At 42.9% G+C, this 20,294-nt stretch overlaps 1 protein-coding gene across 1 annotated transcript in view; it reads right to left on the reverse strand.

The window, feature by feature from the left end:
* Positions 1 to 11,521: 11,521 nt before the first annotated feature.
* The window catches only part of LOC127209667 (carboxylesterase 1D), an 87,577-nt gene continuing 78,804 nt past the window's right edge, over positions 11,522 to 20,294 (reverse strand). The window contains exons 10-13 of the mRNA XM_051169348.1: positions 19,800 to 19,947; positions 15,369 to 15,500; positions 14,223 to 14,295; positions 11,522 to 11,777 (exon numbers count right to left, since the gene is read on the reverse strand). Of these exons, the coding sequence (XP_051025305.1) occupies positions 11,594 to 11,777; positions 14,223 to 14,295; positions 15,369 to 15,500; positions 19,800 to 19,947 (537 nt within the window). The 3' untranslated portion in view covers positions 11,522 to 11,593. The remainder of the gene's footprint in view (positions 11,778 to 14,222; positions 14,296 to 15,368; positions 15,501 to 19,799; positions 19,948 to 20,294) is intronic.

A 20,294-nucleotide genomic window follows, 5' to 3' on the forward strand; every position in this document is an offset into this window, starting at 1 on the left:
ACATGTCCTCAATATCCCCAAACAGCACCACCCACCGGAGATCACGCATTCAAATTCTTGCGACTATGGTAGACATTTCTCCTTCAAAACCGTACAGTGTTCTTATAGTAAACAAACCTCGTTGACCACAATCCTTTGCTCTAATCATCCACGCATGCATTTATCTGTGAGTTCTTTCTTTCTTTGAGTTTTTATTTATTTTTATTTTATGTGTATAATCATTTGCCTGCATGTTTGTCTAGGCACTGTCTGCATGCAATGCCCATGGAGGCCAGGAGAGTATCAGGACACCTAGGAACGGAGTGGTAAGATAAGAACCAACATGCAGGTCCTGGAAACTGAACATCAGTCATCTAGAAAAGCAGCCATGCCTTATTCATGATAGCCAGAACATGGAAACAGCCTAAGTGTCCCTCAGTAGAAGAATGGATAAAGAAACTGTGGTACATTTACACTATGGAATACTACTCAGCTATTAAAAACAAGGAATTTCCGAAATTTGTGGACAAATGGATTGAACTAGAAATTATCATAATGAGTGAGTTCACCCAGAAGCAAAAAGAGTTAAATGGTATATACTCACTTATATCGAGACACTAGTCCAAGGGGTACGTCCCCATGAAAAACTTTACCTACCAGGAAAGTGGGTCAGAGGGGAGGACATCCTATTGAGACTATAGTTGTGAGAAGCCTGGGAGAATGAGGAAATAGAAGGATCCAGAGGGTCCTGAAAAACTACAAGCGGGTCTGGGCCCTGGGGTCCTCCTCAAACTCTGGCACCAGCCAAGGAAAATATAGGCAGTAAACTTTGAACCCCTACCCAGACTAGCCAACGGACAGGATATTCTCCACCGTTAAGTGGAGAAGGAGATCTGACTTTCACACAAACTCTGGTGCCCCATATTTAACCATGTCCCTTGGATGGGGAGGCCTGGTGGCACTCAGAGGAAGGATAATAGGTCACCAAGAAGAGACTCGATACCCTATGAGCATATACAGGGGAAGGAGGTCCCCCTCAGTCACAGACATAGGGGAGGGGAATAGGGGGGGAAGCAGGAGGGAGGGAGGAATACAAGGGATGGGCTAACAACAGAGATGTAATATGAATAAATTAATAATAAAAAAAGAAAAAAAAGAAAAGCAGCCATTACTCTTGGTGGCTGAGGTACCGCCCCCCAACCCCCCCCCCTCCCCAAGCCCCCAGCCCTAATCTGTAAATTTTTTAACATTTCCAAAGTGTTTGACATTTATGGCCATGGGAAGGTACCTAAGTGGGGCAAGATAAAAGAGATTATGTACAGTTTGGTTTCTGATTTAACAATGTGGTCTTGTTTCTGTTTCTTATCCCCAACAGCCCAGGAGAGAAGCTTACATTTCTGTAACAGAGCTACTCTCTGCAGGACGCTTGGAAATCTTGTGGTAAAGAGTGTGTGATCATAAAGCCTTGCCTTGGCTCTGCCTAACAAGTCAAGTCAAACACTTTTTTGGGGAGATGGGAATGGGTAGTCTTGGTTGAAGAGTATTTTTATGTAGAGTGGGGAGAGAAGTAGAAAGTAAAATAACACTTCAAAAAAATTAAGTTGCTTAAAAATGGAGAGGTTGGCTCAGTGGTTAAGAGCCAGAGGCTTGCTGCTATTGCATAGGGCCTAAGTTCTGTTCCCAGCATCCTGTGGGGCAATTCACAACTACACTGCACTTTAGGTTGGACTCTCTTCTGGCCTCCAGGGGCATTTGTACAACACACACACACACACACACACACACACACACACACACACACCACACCTCACACAGAGGCATAAAAATACAATCCTTTTAAAAATCAAGTTGTTTATTTTACAAGAAGAAATGATATCACATTTTATATTTTGCAATGACATCAAAGCAGAGGTGACTATAAGAGAGGGCATTTGTTTGCTGATGAGTTTGAGTGACCTGGCTCTTTGGGAAAATTTATGGTACAAAATGGTGACCAAGAGTCTCCATTTGTCTCTCCCCAAGGCATATCAAGTAGTTCATGTGTTCACACACCAACCTATCGTCAGAGTTAAGGAAATCTTAGGAGCTTGGGCAGAGTGCTTTTAGTATATGAAAAAACACACTGAGGAAGGCAGGTAGGATGTATGCAACCAAACCCAAGCACCCACACAGTCAAGAGAGGCACCTTCTACCCAGGAACGGAGAGAGATCTAAATTCAGCCCTTAAACTTGAAACAATTTCTTTTTTTTTTTAACCCAGAGAATGCAAATATTTAGGACAAGGATTTACACAAATCTTACAAACCTGAATGCAGTGCCTGAGATGGTCCTAGTGTGAAGGAAGGATGGAGATGGGGCTATCTCCAAACAGACAAAAGTGAGAGACTATATCTCCACAGAACTTGTGACCCAAAAGCTTCTAAAAGAAAATTTCAAAGTGAAATAAAGGTATGTCAAGGAGTAAGAAGTAAATGTAAACATGGCTATAAATAAAAGAGATGGCTCAGAAACTATTATACAAACAAACCCAAATGTTCTAACATTATAAATTTGGTATATAAATTATTCATAGATTTATTATAAGAGTTAAATGCAAATTAATTGAAATACTATCCTCATTAATATGGTAAGCAAGATAAAGTTGATGCATGAACAGTTTGAAGGGTGGAAAGGAATAGAGTATGGTGAGAGATTTTTAGGACTATATTTCTGCATCCCTTTTGTTTGATCTTTACTGTCAAGGTTGTATTATTACAAAATAAATAGATGTAATCAAAGTCTGCATTAAGAACTCCTATAGTAGCCACCAAAGCAAAAATCCACAATGAATGAACCATGGGTAGCTAGTAAGGAATCAAACAAAATACAGTGCAGTCACATCGGTATTCTCTACTCTCTGACTGCCCTAGTTATCCCAGTTGTCTCTGATGTCACCGCCCCTACACAAGCTGCACTCAAACCTTGTGTCAAGGCCTGCTTTCTGGGCATCAAACTCAAGGTACCCTGTGGGACACCTGTGACTCTGTTATTGGCTGTCTATTAATTAAGGATTGTCATGTTTTCCTGGTGAGCTGACCTTTTAGTTATAATTAAGGGTTCCACTTTTCATCTACTGTGTTAATTTACCTTCTATTAATGTTGACATTTCATTTCCTTTTAAGTATCTATGGGTTGTGTCTGGTGCCTTCCTTTTGCTCTTAACTTATCTAGACCTCTGAACACTTGTATTTACATTGCCTTAGAAGGCATCACTGTTATACACACAGAAACAGACACACACACACACACACACACACACACACACACACACACACACACACACACACCGAGAGAGAGAGAGAGAGAGAGAGAGAGAGAGAGAGAGAGAGTTTTCTTACATGCACCCTTGAGCTTTGTGAAGGCAAGGCAGGCCTCCTAAGCAGGTCACCTACATCTTTGGAAAGGGCACTGGTCAGCGTGCTCTGGGTGGCCAAGAAGGGCAAGCTCACATATTCTGCTGCCATTGAAACAAGAACCTGCCTTGCTCTTGCTCACTAACTTTTCTAGAGAAGTGTAAAGGGTGTGATGGAGTAGAGAGACCAAAGGCCACTTAAAACTCCAGAATTGGACTCATTACTCACTGTGCCACTGGGTCACAGGAGAGTAATAAACACACCACTGGGGAAAGCCCTAACATTTCCCCCATTCTTAGATAGCAAAACACTCAACTTCTCCAATTTTGTAATCATGCTGTTAATTATAATTTTTCAATTCATCATCCCATGGACATAACTCACGTAGCTGCTTTCCCATCCTGTCAAAGATGTTTGTCAAACATTGGGAGTACCATATAATCAGTCTCCAACATGGCCGCCCCTACAGCTAGGGAAATCTATCTCCCTTTGGATGTACTGTCTTATTGATTCACCAACACAGACTTTATGGTCAAGAGCATCACGATGATGCCCTCCTCATCAAGCCAGGCAGAATCTATATATCACACGTGTTCTCTCCATATTGCTCCTCACAGCCTGCTGTGCGTGAAGACACTGGCTATGCCAGCATCACTATGCTTGAGAGCATCATAACAGAAAAACAATAAACAAACAGACAATGAAAAAGAAAATGTTACAGAAGTGGCACTGGATAGACCCAAAAGAGGATGCATATGAGGCTGGAAGGTGAGAGACAAAGATAAAGTTTCACTTTAGGTGGGAAAGCTGGAGCCACACGACTCGGACTTGCTTTGGACCTTTCCTTGCTCTATGCAGATGTTTATGAGAGCATAGAAGTCACATAAATGTTGGCCTGGGGATCACATGTCACAATAGCAAATAAGTTAACTCACAAATGCAGCATCTATAACTAGTTGAAAGGAGATATTTAAAAATATTAAAGAACCATTTATATGTGCATGCGTGCATGTGTGTATGTGTGCGTGTGTGCATGTGTGTGCGCATGTGTGTGTGTGTGTGTGTGTGTGTGTGTGTGTGTGTGTGTGTTTGCCTGTTGAGGCCAGAAGAAGGTGTGGGATTCTCTAGAGCTGAAGTTCTAGGCGGCTGTGAGCTGTCCAATGGGAGTGCTAGGAATTGAACTTGGGCTTTCTGAAAGAGCATCAAGCATTCTTTACTGCTGAGCCATCTCTCCCATCCCTGAAATAAGCTACTTTAAAAAATCCAAAGGTTAGATTTGACCTGTTTGAATGGAGAATTGGTGTGATCAAGGGCTACACAAACCATGGGCAGAGAGAAACAGGACTGTACAGTTTGTGGACTGAGGCTGAGCATAACAGTGGGCAGAGCAGGCCGGGCTGTGAGGCCAGAGACTGAAATATGATACCAACAAGACTGATTGTCTCTGAGTGCTTGGCTCTGTCTCAGGCCAGCGAGAACCACCAGGAAAGGATTCCTTTCCCCGCTAACACTGAAGAAATAGCTACCTACAGACTTGCTGACTACAGAAAGGCAATGGATGTGTGGCTACACTGTGGGCAGGGTGAGTTGCTATCAGCAGAGACAGTGGACAAGGAAATGGAAATGTTATGGACACATGGGCATGGACACATGAGCCTGAAACTGATCTCTGGACCCCAGGGAGGGTCCCATCCCTGCCTTGGTGTCTGAGGCAAAACGGAGCAGTAAAATGTGCTAAACTTAGCACAGCCAAGAAACTCAATACAAAAAGGCATTTTGTCTAAATTCTAGTAGGAATCTGTGAACTCACAAATCAAGTCTGATGGGTTTGAGCTGGATTTGCACACAGCATCTGCGACACCACTGCAGCCTGCTGTATGACACATCACAGAAAGAGAACTCAAAAGCTATCCCACCAAGAAAGAAATCATCTGAGTTCTAATATACGTTTAAAAACATATTGTGCTTTAATCTCACTTTGTCTTTTGTTTTTCCTTCCTTCCTTCCTTCCTTCCTTCCTTCCTTCCTTCCTTCCTTCCTTTCTCCCTCTACCCCCTTTGCCCATTTCTTTTTTGAGACATGGTCTATGTGTCCTTGGCATGCCTGGGACTCACTATATGGATCAGACTGACCTTTAACTCTGCATTCCTTGTACCTCCTTAGTGCTGGGATTAAAGTCCAATGTGACCACACCAGGCATCTTTTTGTTTGGTTACTACATGTTTTAATTTTTATTCATTCGTAAATATCTCTTAACGGTTTTGCTTTAGCTTTCATGTTTCTCATTAGATCTTTTTTTTTTTTTCCCACCAGAACTGAGAACCGAACCCAGGGCCTTGTGCTTGCTAGGCAAACACTCTACCGCTGAGCTAAATCCCCAACCTCATTAGATCTTTTTTTTTTTAAATTTAATTTTTAAAAATTTTTTATTATTAATTTATTCTTGTTACATCTCAATGGTTATCCCATCCCTTGTGTCCTCCCATTCTTCCCTCCCTCCCCTTTTCCCCTTATTCCCCTCCCCTATGACTGTTCCTGGGGGAGATTACCTCCCCCTGTATATGCTCATAGGGTATCAAGTCTCTTCTTGGTAACCTGCTGTCCTTCCTCTGAGTGCCACCAGGTCTCCCCCTCCAGGGGACATGGTCAAATATGAGTTAACCCAGAAGCAGAAAGACTTAAATGGTATATACTCACTTATATCTGGACACTAGCCCAAGGGGCATGTCCCACCAAAGCCTTCACTTACCAGGAAACTGGGACAGAGGGGAGGACATCCTATTGGGACTCTAGATGAGAGAAGCACGGGAGAATGGCAAAGTAGAAGGATCCAGAGGGTCCTAGAAACCTACAAGTAGAACATCATTAGATCTTAAGACTGATACTTCGCTATGTTTTCACACCCATCATGTTGTTCCCTTTCTACTATTCTATTTTTATCTCTCCCTTCCTCATTTCCCCCTTACGCTTCCTCATTGCCCTTTCTTTTCACTTCTTACCTATAACTTTATATAGCTTTAATCATCTTTATGCCCTGAGGATGTTAAGAACATCCTAGCTTCATTGTTCATCTACAGTTCTCTGCTCTATATTTTCCTTTAGTTGACATAATACTTATTCTTCCGTGGCCTCTTTCCATCCTTTCTTCACCCAATCTTATCAACTAAAACCCCAGTCCACATCATATTATCTGTATTTCTCTACCTTCCACCAGCTACTGAACCTAAGGGATGAATGTTCTGAAGTGGCTATTATGATATTTGCATAGTGGACCTATCCAGCTGTTGGGGTTGTTTCTATAGTTAATACTCTACTCTCATAGTAGTGCTGGGTACTGAGTCTGGCACCCTGAGACATGGACTAAGGGAGTAGTTCCAGATCACACCCCTAATGCATTAAGGAGATACAGCATCTCAACCTACTGCAGCTGAGTTGCCCTTGAATGCTGGAAAGACTACACACACACACACACACACACACACACACACACACACACACACAAAAAAAAAAAAAAAACCCACCACAGTCAATAAACATATGCAGCCCATGAAATGCCCAGATGTGTAAGTCTTGGTGTAGAAATATCAAGTCCATAGCAATCAAGTTCAGTAGGAGTGTGTTAGATAGGGTTCCCAAGAATCCAAATGTGTAATTATGGGAACACTGTCAAAAGTGAGGAAGATGCAAGTAAATTGCTAAGTGAATTAAAATCTCGTGGGTCCTCAACCCTAGACCAAAACAAAACAAAAACCAAAAAACAAGCAAACAAAAAAACTGCAGGCAACTAAGGAATGCCAAGAATAGGAAAAACAGTCTTCATCAGGGAGGATTCCCTTTACTGGTTATCTAATACTGAGTGGTCAGTCTTGAAATCATATATATACAACTGAGCAGGAGAGAGGGGGAGAGAGAGAGAGAGAGAGAGAGAGAGAGAGAGAGAGAGAGAGAGAGAGAGAGAGAGAGAGAGAGAATGTTCAACAATTTAAAAAATGAAGATATGAAATTGAGAAAAAGCAAGAAGGTACATGAGAAGGGTTTGAGGGAGAATGTAAGGGGAAAAGAATGTAATTATATTTTAATTTTTAAAAACCAGAGGGACAAGGAGGGAATAAAAGAATACTGGGAGGACTTTGATAAAATATATGTATGGAATTATAAAAAATCAAATAAATGAATTTTAAAATGCACACAAACAGCTGGATGATAAGGAATTTACTGTGGTATATGAAAGAAAAGTTCAATAAAAAGAAATAAAAAATATCAAACTAAAATATTAGGGCCAATGGCATGGATCTGATATACAGCTAATTGCTAACCTTTCCAAAAAAAAAAAAAAAATAGTGAATAGTGTCCTAGGATGGCCTTCTTGTCTATGAATTCTAGTGGCAACAGTGCTCCTGATCCAAGACACTTAAGCTGGTTCCCTCCCCCTTTACACCTCTGCAGGTCTCATCTTTACAATATCTTTTAACTCACCAGGAAATCTTTGTGCTCTCTCCTGCTCATGTCCATGCTATACACACCATTCTATTACTTTCTATTACAAGCCCCCAATGCCCCTCCATATCCCGGCTACACTCCGTGTTTCTCCAAAGCCACAAAATACTCTTTCTCATGATTGCTAAGCTATTAGACCACGTTCTTTACCTTTCTGGCTCTCTCTTGCTTGGACTGGCCCTTATGTGGTTTATACACAGCTCAACCAACATGCAAGAAGCCATACTAGTGATATTCCTCCCACCAGCACCAGGTAGAGCATATTGTACTAACCAGGCCATTAACCCTAGGGATCCTCCCTGGATATTGTCACTGACTTATGGAAACACTTCCTCCTGGAAGACATTGTAATAGACCCCACGTTTTCTGGGATTGCAGTTGCCTATAGTTGAACACTAGGACCAGATGAAGGGGATCCTGGTTGGCCAATATAAGGTCATTGACCTTGTTGGTCCCTAGTGCTTGGTCCTGTAAAACCTTGTTGGGAGTAGAAGAGGCTGGAGCCATCTCTGGACATTTTTCTTTTCTTAACTAGGCCAAAGGGATCCAAAAGTCTCTTTTTGGCCTGGAAGTTTACTCTGTTGAGATTTCTTCTGGAAGAAGCATCTCTCTGGACCTTCTCTTGAGCGCATGCTTGCACAGGGTTGTACTTTATCTAACGATGGCCTCTCTTCTGGGGGAGCCGGTTGTAGAAGGGTTGTGCCTGATACGACTGAGTCTCTCCTTGAGGAGCCGGGCAGAAGCCTGGTCATGGTCTTTCACGTGTATGCTGGGTTCGTCCACTGGTTTAACAGCCCCAAGTATTTATAGTTCATAAGACTGGACCAGGTATGCTGATTTAGTTTTGCTGATTAGCCTTGGGTTAGGCGGTCTAGCCTTCAGCTAGTTCCACTCGCCAAACTCTTCAATGAGGATAGTACCATGCAACCATTCTGGAAAGCAATTATCAGAGGCCATATGTGCTTGCAATAATTTTATTGTTCATCACCACAATCATCAATACAGGACCAAGTGGCTACAGTGTGACAAATTTCACAAGGTGATTTTTTTTTCCTTATAAGAAGAATTTCTACCTGGTTCAGCTATTCATAGTTGAATCAATTTTTTTGTGACAGAATCTACATCTGTATGAACATGAGGATGGCTATTGTACCTCAATAATAATTTGACAGGCATCACAGAGTGAGAGGGAGTAGACAAGAGCTCTTCTCTAGACTTTTTTTTTTTTTTTTTTTTTTGCTTGAAAATGGGGGTTGGGCAATTATTGGACATTCCCTATTGCATCTCAAAATCATGAATAGCTATTTATTGAGCTCTGTCCACTTGAAAAAGTTGCTGGCCTCCTGTTTCAAGATCAGACTGAAGGTTGAGCTCAGTCAGCACTGGGCAGAGATCTGAAGATCTTGTCTTTCAGTGGCTGGTGTTGTTCAAAGGTGGTGCTATTCCCATTGGTTGTGATACACACCTCTCTCTCTCTCTTTCTCTCTCTCTCTCTCTCTCTCTCCTCTCTCTCTCTCTCTCTCTCTCTCTGTGTGTGTGTGTGTGTGTGTGTGTGTGTGTGTGTGTGTGTGTGTGTGTGTGTGTGTAGTCATTTCTGGGAGGTTTACATTCTGGTCCATGTAGACACTGGATCCTTCCAGGATGGCTTTTGAGTACTCAACCACCTTGGATTTAATCTTTACTTCTTCCTGACAATAATCTTGTCAATAGGCTGTTTAATGGAAAGTCTTTGCTGGTTCAGTTGACAGAGCTACAGAAGGGTCAGCATAGGCAATAGCCTTGGCAATGTTGGCCTTGCTGGTGGTGGTAGATCCAAAAGATATGACCACGTGGTATTTCTCCTTCTGAAACCCTTCTAGTACCATCCTACCAGGATTCTGGGGGCATTGTCATTCAGCTATAAGATTTGGTTGGAGCATCTCTCCTTTGCCCTTTTGTACCATAACACAGTTAAAGATTAGCCACTAACATTTAATCTGATTTGCTGTCAGTGACAGCATTATAAATGATGCCATTCTAGAATGCCCCTGCCTTCTAGAAGCTCTCAGTTTTTTTTCTCAGGTCATACAGATTTCCCTGTTCTGGGTTCTTCAAAAGGACAATAGTCACCTCTCAACCGTTTGTTCATTTGCTCACTTCAAGGCCCCACCAGAATGGAGAATGGAAATGTCGGATATATACATATCATATATATGGACTATTCTTCATACATAAGGATAAAAGTATGTGCTTTGCAAAAAGATAAATAAATGGAACCAGGGAGAAACATATGAAGTTAAATAAGGCAGGCACAGAAAGACAAGTATGGAAGGCTGAAACATCGTTAATGGCTGTCTTGATCTTTCAATACCCATCTTTGAACCATCACACCGTAACTTCAAACTGCAATATCAGTTACATGAAATTTTTAAAAACTTCAAATAAAATAGCCCACTTTAATTCTGTCTCACACTTCTAGTACTGTTCTGCCTGCCTTGCTTTCCTACCATCTGACTTCTGATAGTTGGCCGGTACAGGACCTCTACTGACTCAGCACTAGGTGTGGGTTATTTAGCCATTGTCTTGTCTTCTTAGAACCAGGCACAGGTCAGTCTTCGAGACGAGATCTTTTCCAGTTCTCTGGTGACTTCGGTTCAATATGATATCCTGCTTGTGTACTGAGTTACAGAACTTTACAATTTTCCCTCTTGGCTGCAATAAGCCTTCATCTGGTCTCTAAAGATTCTCCAAAGATGTGCAATGCTGTGACTTCACGGAAAGGGAATAGTGCAGCGCTGTGTGCCAGAACCACCATGCCGCCCCCACACACACAAGAGGCAAGTTTTATCCCAGTCTTGCTACATGTCCCCAGACATATTCATGAACACATAATGGACATCTGTGGAGAGAACTCTGTGATGGTATAAGCTCTTCCTTGAGTCAGTGGTTCTTATCAATTTTGCATTCTCATTTAGGCTACACAGGGCCTTTAACACTTAGAAAACTCTTTAGTTATTCTCTTTATATTTATGAAGACATCTCCCTGGAGGGACTTAATCAGAGACCATGGAGGAATGCTGCCTCCTGGCTTGCTCCCCATAGATTGCTCAGCTTGCTTTTTATACAACTCAGGAGCCAGGCGTGGTGGTACACACCTCTCATCCCAGCACTCAGGAGGCAGAGGCAGGTGGATCCCTGTGAGTTTGAGGCCAGCCTGGTCTACAGTGTGAGCCTAGGACAGCCAAGGCTACACAGAGAAACCCTGTCTTGAAAACAAAAACAAAAAGCAAAAAACAAAAAATACAACTCAGGAACCCCAGCCCAGGTGTAGCACCACTTACAGTGGGATGGGCCCTCCTACACCAATCATTAATCAAGAAAATGACCTACAGGCAATCTGATGGAGGCATTTTCTTAAGCCTTTCAGGTAACAGATACTCTAGTTTGTGTCAAACACACACACACACACACACACACACACACACACACACACGTACACACATGCACACATGCACAAAACAAAACAAAGAATCACACAAAACAACAACTAAAACCTGCCCAAGACAGACTTTGATTTCCAAAACAATGTTTATTTTTACAAGTTGAAGAGGATAAATATTTCCCCTTACAGTGCATTTGTACAAAATGCCATAAAATGTTACAGCCTCAAAGACTTGTTTCTCTACAAGATTTTCTGTGAAATATTCCTTTGGCTCCAGGCTCTCAAGTATGGCTGAGTCTCCTGATCAGAGCTCAACGTGTTCTCTGTGGGACGGCCTTTCTGCTGCCTCCTTGGCCCTGAGTTCAGCCCAAAAAATCACTTCTTTGTCTTTCAGTCTCTGGGATGCCTGGATTGGGGCACCAATCTTTAGGTACCCTTCCTTCTGGTCATATTCTGGCCAATGAGGCAGCCCTCCTCCATTAGGGTTCCTGTGAACAAAATTAAAAAACAAATTCACCAAAGCAACTGTGCTGTCCCCAGAGTTCTCTGAGATTCCCAAGGAAGCCTTGGTGTATCTCTGCCAAGAAGCCACCTTCCATACCTATGTCCTTCTCCATCTCCTGGGACAGCGTGTTCATGTTTAGAAAGTTTCTACGTCATTTAAATCTCAATTTTTCTTCAAACCCTCATTCACTGACAGCTGATGCTCAGCTAATGCTTCCGTTAGGGCTAATGGGGGCATCAGGAGGTGGCATCCACTTGGGAGAAGTGGATCACTGAAGGCCCCACTTTGCACCATGTTAGGACTCCACTTCTTTATCTCACTGCTTCCTGACTGCCTAGAAACAAGGAGCTGTTTCCCACTTAATTGCCCCCACGCCATCACACTCCACTTTGTCACAGGCTCAAAGTGAAAAGTTCAAGAGGAACTCAGAGCCAAAATAAAACCTTCATCCTTAAGCTGATGAACCTCAGGTATTTTGTCTCATCTATTGAAAGGTAACACATAGAATTATTACTAAAACGTAGCACTAAGAAGTGGATCTTTCTGTGATTAACCCAATGATATAGTTCTGAAGCATTGCTTAAAGCTGATTTGTGAAGGAGTTTGGGAGCTTGGAGACTGTGTTACAGAGGATACAGAGTGCAGTGAGTGGGGCTTCTGGGGGATTCTAGCAGATTTTCGTAGGGAAAAAGGACAGAGAAGTGGAACTCTTAGTGGTTCTGAAGAGATGGAAGGCTGTATGAGGACCTGGGTTAGGGGCCATTCATGCTCCCTTCTGGCAATGGATTCAACTGTTATTTGTTCATTCTGATGTTTTATGGGATACTGAGTTTAAAGATGACAGAATATTCACTGGTGGAGGAGATTCAAAGTAGCATCATATCCAGGTGGTATAGAGATTTTGTTTTTGTTTTTATTTTCTTTTGGTTTTTGAGACATGGTTTGTCTGTGTAGTCTTGGCTGTCCTGGACTCACTTTGTAGACCAGGCTGCCCTCAAATTCACAGAGATCTGCCTGCCTCTGCCTCCCAGAATGCTGGAATTACAGGTGTGCACCACTGTGCCCAGCTTTGTTTCATTTTTGCCTTGATCATATTTACAGTGAGATTACAAGCAAAAACAACAGCATGAAGATTAGAAATTTTCTATTTTGCCCCACACAATCCCTCACAAGAAACAACCTCATTACCACCACCACAAAGGAGTATAATTAATCTTTTGTAGGAGAATGTGATTATTAAAAAAAAAATTATTTCTTACGAGAAGCCAGCTTTCATGCAGTAGATAAAAATGAAAGCTGCCTCAAGGACTTCTTAGGAATTTGCAAGAACATAAAGTTCATAGGCTTGAAACCAGCCTTGAAGTTTCCTTGTTTCACCTTCATCCCTACTCTTCAGCCATCTTTGCCTCTACTTTTCTTCTTGTCATTTATACTAGCAGCTGTCTTTCCAGGGCACAGGCACCATAGACTTATGGGTGTAAAGGTATAAGCTTTTTTCAAAGATGCTTCCCTGTCCACAGGGTAGTCAAAAGAATTAATTCTCTGGTATTTTTCTTTATGTTCAGACACTCAGAGGCAATTACATCTGACAGCCCACAGAGCCTGGTGAGATCTAAAGCCACAGCATGAGTGCGGTTTTGCAGGCCAGCAGAGTGCAAGTGCAATGGGATCATCAAGGCTTCTGCATTGATTGCAAATGGAAGGTCTGGAGCCAATAAGTGAGTAGAAGGTTTCAAGTCCCTGCTGACAACATTAAAGGCATGATACTTAAGACTATGAGCACAAAGCTGATGTTGCTATTGAGAGTCTAGTGAGTTAGGAGTGCCAGGACCTGGACCTTCTACCAGGGATGCTTTCAGGCCATGAGTGCAACCAGCCCTAGAGGGGCTTTGGGGGGATAAAGCCATTGAGGGAAGGAACTCCTAAACCTTTCAGAACCCACACCAACCAAGAGAGTTCTGGATGGTGGACATGGAGGCTCAAGCACTAATGTTTGCCCTACTGGGATTGATCCTAAGTTGAAAGTACTCTTGGGACATGGTGAGAACTGTAAAATGTCCGATAAGTTGGAAGAAGTTGACCCACTGAGTATAGTGGGAACCTAGTCTCTTCTCTCTCTACTGTCTGACTGCCAGTGAGATGGAGAGATGAAGGTATCTAGGCATCAACATTATCCTACCATGTTCCATACTGACAAACATCCAGAGTAAGTAGCTCAAAAGACTAAGAATTGAACCCTCTGAATCTGTGAACCAAAATTCACATCCCTCTCAGCCACAGATCTGATTCCTCTAGCTGTCATTGTTAGGGTGCTATGGTCATGGGGACAGGAAGTTGACTGCTCACTCAACATTGGAAAGCACCTCTACCCAACACATATGACCACACCACATGCCCAGATCTGTCCTGTCTTTGCTACCAGCCTCACCCATTGCGAGCAAAGTTGGCCCAGTATTTCATCACCGTCTTGCTGAGGTTGGTCTCCTCTTCTGAGCCACCATCTGTGGGGAAGACAGAATAAGCTTCAGCTACTTACTACATGGCTTTTTAGTTTTGCAGTCTCAGAGTAGGACTGATGCCAATCATCATTCTCTAGGGAACTTGTTAGCTATTCCAAGTCCTGCCCTTACCACATCGTATTAAGTTAAAATCTGCTGTTTAAGAATATGCTGGCTGGCTATCCAGATGAGACCTGATAAGTTGTGATCATATGGTGGGAGAGGAAGTCCCTTTCTGTCACAGGTCTAGGGGAGGGGAATAGGGTGGAAGAGGGAAGGAGGGGGGAATGGAAAGATACAAGTGAGAAGATAACAGTTGGGATGTAATCTGAATAAATTATTCTTTAAAAAATATGCTGGCTAATAGTCTACCCTTGAAGTTAAGAATAGCTTTCCACATATTGGCTTCCTTTGTCACCTATGCTCACATGCCTGACCTAAACTCCACAACTCTGAATTTCCTCAGTCTTAGTAGGGTTTCTGGCTCTTGAGCATTTCTTAATCTCTCTTTTCCTGAAGTTCCTTAGGCCTCACCAAACAGAGAGAGGCCCAGAGACACTGGTTTCATGAGAGACATGAGTTAGATTGCCAATTACATGGAACTACTGAAAAAGAATATATTGAAGACCACTGCGAAAGCTTCCCTTAAAGATCACATTACAAAACATGGCAAAATATATTGCTCAGCTATATAGATAGATAGATGGGGTAAAACATGATAGACCTTATTCAGGCTTAGAAATGAACTTCTCTCTCCCTCACATGCCAGCATCCTCTTATGGGAGGAAAACCAACCAGTTGCACACTTGTCTCAAAGTGGAGACTGTGGTTGATGTACCATCTCTCTTTCTGGTATTTTGGGTCATGATTCTGAGAGTGACAATGGCTGAGGAGGCAACAGGGACACAGCCTCCTTCATATGTGCGAAGGAGTGACTTGCAGGGTAGCTCAACCCGGGGAGAGACCAGCCAGAAAGCAAAGCGGGGAGAAAAGGAGAAACTTTCACAAGGCCACCAAGCCAGGACCCAAATCCAGGCCTCCTAATGCCAAGGCTGCAGGCAGCAAAGAAACATTACCTTTTAAAAACGGAGCTCCAAATACTGAGAAGATTTCATCACCATGGTCTCCTATCACTGCTTTGGGTCTCATGTTTGACACAAAGCTTGGGCGGTACTCAAACTCATACATGTAGGTGGGGGCCCCGGCATCTGTGGAGACATGGATTCATGCATGTTCACACTGTCTACTACATATATGTGAGCTGCAAAGGCCTCAAACCCCACACTGAGACCCCTGTTTACCTACACAGGGAAAACCACATCATTTCAAGGAAGCCCAGAGACTTTCTCATGGCTGCACAACTGGCCTATTGGGAGTAAAGACAGCTACACACAGAAAAGAAACAAACAGCTCCTTTAGTTTCAAAGTACCACAAAGCTTACAGTTTGAGTTTCATGCCCTGATTCATCCTTTCTCAGGGAATGTTAAATCCTTAAGATGGAGAGATGTCAAAGGAAAGAGAACTTGTCTCTTAACTTGTTCCTCCTCTCCTCTGCCTGCCTCTCTCACAACCATGTGCCAAGATGCTCATGGAACACCAGAGCTCTTGCTCATAGAACACCAGAGCTGCCAACCATTGCTTCTTATGAACCATCCCATACCCCCAACCACCCCAAACCATGGAACCTCAGAATTTAGAACTTTGCAGTGCTCATACCAGGGGATAGTGCCTACAGCAAAGTAACTCAGAGAAAAAAATGGGGAAATTTTACAGTGTTACCTTTTTGAACATAGTAAGAAATTGGAGGTGGGGAAAAAGGAAAAAAATGTTTAACATTGAATATAAGTATTTGTGATAATTTCATTTCACGTACTACCATCATTGCTTGACAATATGAATTACTCATTTACAAGTTTAAATTGTTATTTATTATTACTAAGGTGTGCAAGTATGAAGTATATGTGGGTGGATTTTGTGCCACTATATGTGTGTAAGCCAGTGGATGACTTTCTTTCCTTTTATCTTAGTGGAGGATATAGGATTCAAATTTAGGTTGTGGGCACTGTATGCACCAAGTGCTTTGCCTCCTGTGTCCTCACAAAGGTTTAAAAAACACATGCTGTCCCACCATAGGATGAATAATCTATTGATTGTCTCTCACAGAGTCCATCTCTGCAACCAAAGGACCAGTCCCAGGACTATAACCTACCTAAAAAGTAGGTCTTCAAGGTCAAGTAGGAGTGCCTCGGCCATTCAACCATTTTAGCTCAGACCTCAGCTATGGAGAACTTCGTGATTGAGAGAATCCATTTATTTTACAGAGCATGTGGGTCAACCTAATTCCCCCCTGTAACCCTGATATTTATAAAAAGTCTTCTATTTACAATTGAATATGTGACTATTTGAATAATTAAAGGTAAAACTTCAAGGAAAGCAAAGGCAATGGGATGCTGCCACCATGATAAACATTTGAATAAGAAAACTGGCAGAAAGAAAAAAACTGAAAGGACAGGGGATTTATTTCAAGAGATTGTGGCTGAAATGCTCCCAATCTGGGCTGGGTTCCCAGCATTAGGTCAGGAAGCACAGCAGCCTCCATATTATTGTATCCAAGACACAAAACAATCACAGTATTAACAACCAAGAGGAAGTGAAACCCCCAGGAGCAGCAGAGAGAAGAGCTTCAGAATCAAGGAAGGGCCAAACCTACATCTGATGTCTCAGAGGAAATCTCATGGGCTGTGGAGAGCAAGGTGATACAGGCAGTGTGCTGAAGGAAAGAAACCCCTAGCCTAGAGAACTGAGCTCAGGAAAGAAGCTCCTCAGAGGTGAGGGAGACAGCAGCTTTCCCAGAGAGAAGCTGTGAAACTCACTGCCTCTTGACCTGCCTCACACTAAAGGAGATCTCTCCCCACTCCCCTCCCCCCAATCTGAGGACTGAACCCAGGGCCTTGTGCTTGCTAGGCAAGCACTCTACCACTGAGATAAATCACCAACCCCTAAAGCAGATCTTTTAAACTAAAGCTCTAAATGGGGAAATAGAAGGACCCAGAGCGTCCTAGAAGAACATTATGACAGGCAGATCTGGGCCCAGGGGTTTTGCTCAAACTATGGCAGCAACCAAGGACAATATGTGCAGTAAACATCAAACCCCTACCCAGATCTAGCCAATGGACAGGGCATTCTCCACAGTTGGGTGGAGAGTGGGGACTGACTTTGACATGAACTCTGGTGCCCCATATTTAACCACATCCCCTTGATGAAGAGGCCTGGTGGCATTCAGAGGAAGGACAGCAGGCTACCAAGAAGAGACTTTATACCCTATGGTCATATACAGGGGGAGGAGGTCCCCCTTAATCACAGTCATAGGGGAAGGGAAGAGGGTGAAACTGGGAGGGAGGGAGGAATGAGAGGATACAAGGGATGAGATAACAATTTAGATGTAATATGAATTAATTAATTAAAAAAATAAAAAAATAAACTAAAGCTCCAAGATCGCAATGAATAGATGAGACATCAAAACCATAGGGATAAAGCAAGCCACAGGCAGGGCACTCTAGGACAGTAGCGATGATAATAAAGTATCCTCAATATGATGATAAAATTTTATCCCTCACATTGCGAGGGGCAGCAGAAAATTTCTGCTAATGATTAGAGCTGGACAGATTACCAACTAGAGTTATAATAAACTGCCAACCAAATGACTACTAGCTTAATATAGGCGGATCGAAGTGTAAGAGGTTGCATGCAAGCCTAATGGTAGATAGGAAGTGAAAACGTTTAGTAGAAACACAACAGAAATACAGAAAAGATTCAAGCAAGCCATGCCCTTACAGAACAGCAGAAGGCCACAGGGAGGCAGCAAGGCAGAAGAGAAGCATTCACAAAACAACAAAAGAACAACTCCAAAATAGTATTTGTAAGCCCTTGCCTATCAAATGCTATCTTCTGAAATACAGGAAACAGTCAGAAAGCATTTTAAAATAGCCCAAGTATGTGATCTCACAAACCCCCTTTAAAGAGGTACCTTTAAAGAGGTACATATGTATCTGAAAAACATAAAAGCATAAAAAGAGATAAATTCATAGCATCAGTCATTCATAGGATCAAGTCATTCACAGCACTCAACAATGGTAAACACAGACCCACAACACAGCTAATAGACATGCAAGGCAAATAAGAGGCCCTGATGGGAAAGATAGTGCACAGTAGCAAGTAGTCAGCAGGGGGAGACTCCCAGCACTGCCTCCTGGTCTTGAAGCATTTGGTACAACCAAAGAGCTGGTCACAAGAAGAAGGAAGCAGCCTAGACAGTGAGGCAGGGGCAACTGCAGATGCAGGAGAGCAGCAGTGGCAGGGACAGCTGAGCTACAAAAAGGGACACAGCCCAACAGCCTGAGGACAGTCAGGACAGGAAGATTTTTTCAGAATTAACAAGAGCCAGATCTGAGCTGACATGAATGGGAGCAGGATCTAGAGAAATGGGGTTCAGATCACTGACAAGTCTTTAGTGACAAGGGTCTCGGCCTCTGGGTCAGAACCTTTAGCAGTATTAAAGGCTAAGGAATCTCTTGACCTCCTGAGTTTACAGGCATACACAAAATCTGTAATCTGACTGTCCAGAGGTATCAGTATGGGGAAAAGGAGGAGCTCGAGGGAGGAGAGGAAGAAAGAAGTGGGAAAGGACGTGAACATAGCACTTACATATGCAATTTCAAAAACTATAAAATTAAAAAAAAAAAAAACTGAAGTGGAGTAAAAGCAAATGCCAAATCAGATCATAGAGGAAAAAGTACGCACCTTTGGACTAAGTTCCACTACTGTAAGCGACACAAGTGAAAACATATACGATGTCAGCAAGCCCAAGAGTTTTTTCGAAACCAAGAAAGACCACCACCAGCAATGCATAGAAACAATCCATGGGGGTGGGAAAATGTTTGTAGTCTGTACACGTGATAAATATCTATTTAAAAATATACAGAAGGACTGACTAGATGGTTCAGCAGGTAATGGGGCTTGCTATACAGACCTGGCAGCCTGAGTTCAACCTCCAGAACCCAGGCAAAGGCAGGAGGAGAGAACCAAGTCTTTGTCCTTTGACCTATATAAGCACAACATGGCGCCTGTGAAATGTGGCTCCTCTGGGTAAATACACAGCTCTTTCGCCTCTCAGGAAAGGAAGCCTAAGGTGCCCCTCCTCCTCGTTCTACAGAGCTCCCCGGTTGCAGCTTAGATGGACACATGTCCCCGGCTCTCCAGATTGAGGTCTGTATTTTCTCTACATCACTTTCTTACCTCCCAGGGGTGTTTTCTGGAACTATCTGCTAAATTAAACTGCACGTGGACGCTTCCCTCAAAGGTCTTTACTAGCAGAAAAAGCAAAACAGCATCTCTGGCCATATGGAATCAACTTTTGAGGCCTGACTTGAATAGATTTCGTAGCTATCTAGGCCATGAGGTAGGCAGGTGGACTTGGGTCCTCTCCCATCCAACACCTGAAACTCACCTCTGTGGCCACGAGCCACCATCACTGATGGGACACCAAATATCACATCTGCAATCAAGTCCATGAGGAGGTCTTTCTTTTTGGCAAGGTCTTCTGTCCCTCCTAAATACTTCTCAGTGGCCATTGGAATCAGATCCTCAGGGATTTTCTGAAATGGATCAGATAGTGAGCAACTGAGTGAGCAATGGGGCTTCGGCAGTCAGTTAAGGACTCACTGACCCTAAGCCACCTCAGTGCTCACCAAGTCCTCCAGGCGTTGCCCATTAAGACTGGAATAAAATCTTTGGAGTCACTTTTTTTTAATTGCTGCTAGTTAATTGGATTTGGGTTCAGGTATCTGAGCCATATATTATTATTGTCTCACTGTCTTTGGTGGAAGAGACCCACATGCCCGAAGAGACCTCATAGATTAAAGACTGCTTTTCAGTGGCTGTTCTCTACAGCTGTCCCTACAGAAGAAAGTGATTTCTTTATCTCATCCCTGGTCCTCTGGAG

The sequence above is a fragment of the Acomys russatus genome, chromosome 26, assembly GCF_903995435.1.
Source record: "Acomys russatus chromosome 26, mAcoRus1.1, whole genome shotgun sequence".
Lineage (NCBI taxonomy): Eukaryota > Metazoa > Chordata > Mammalia > Rodentia > Muridae > Acomys > Acomys russatus.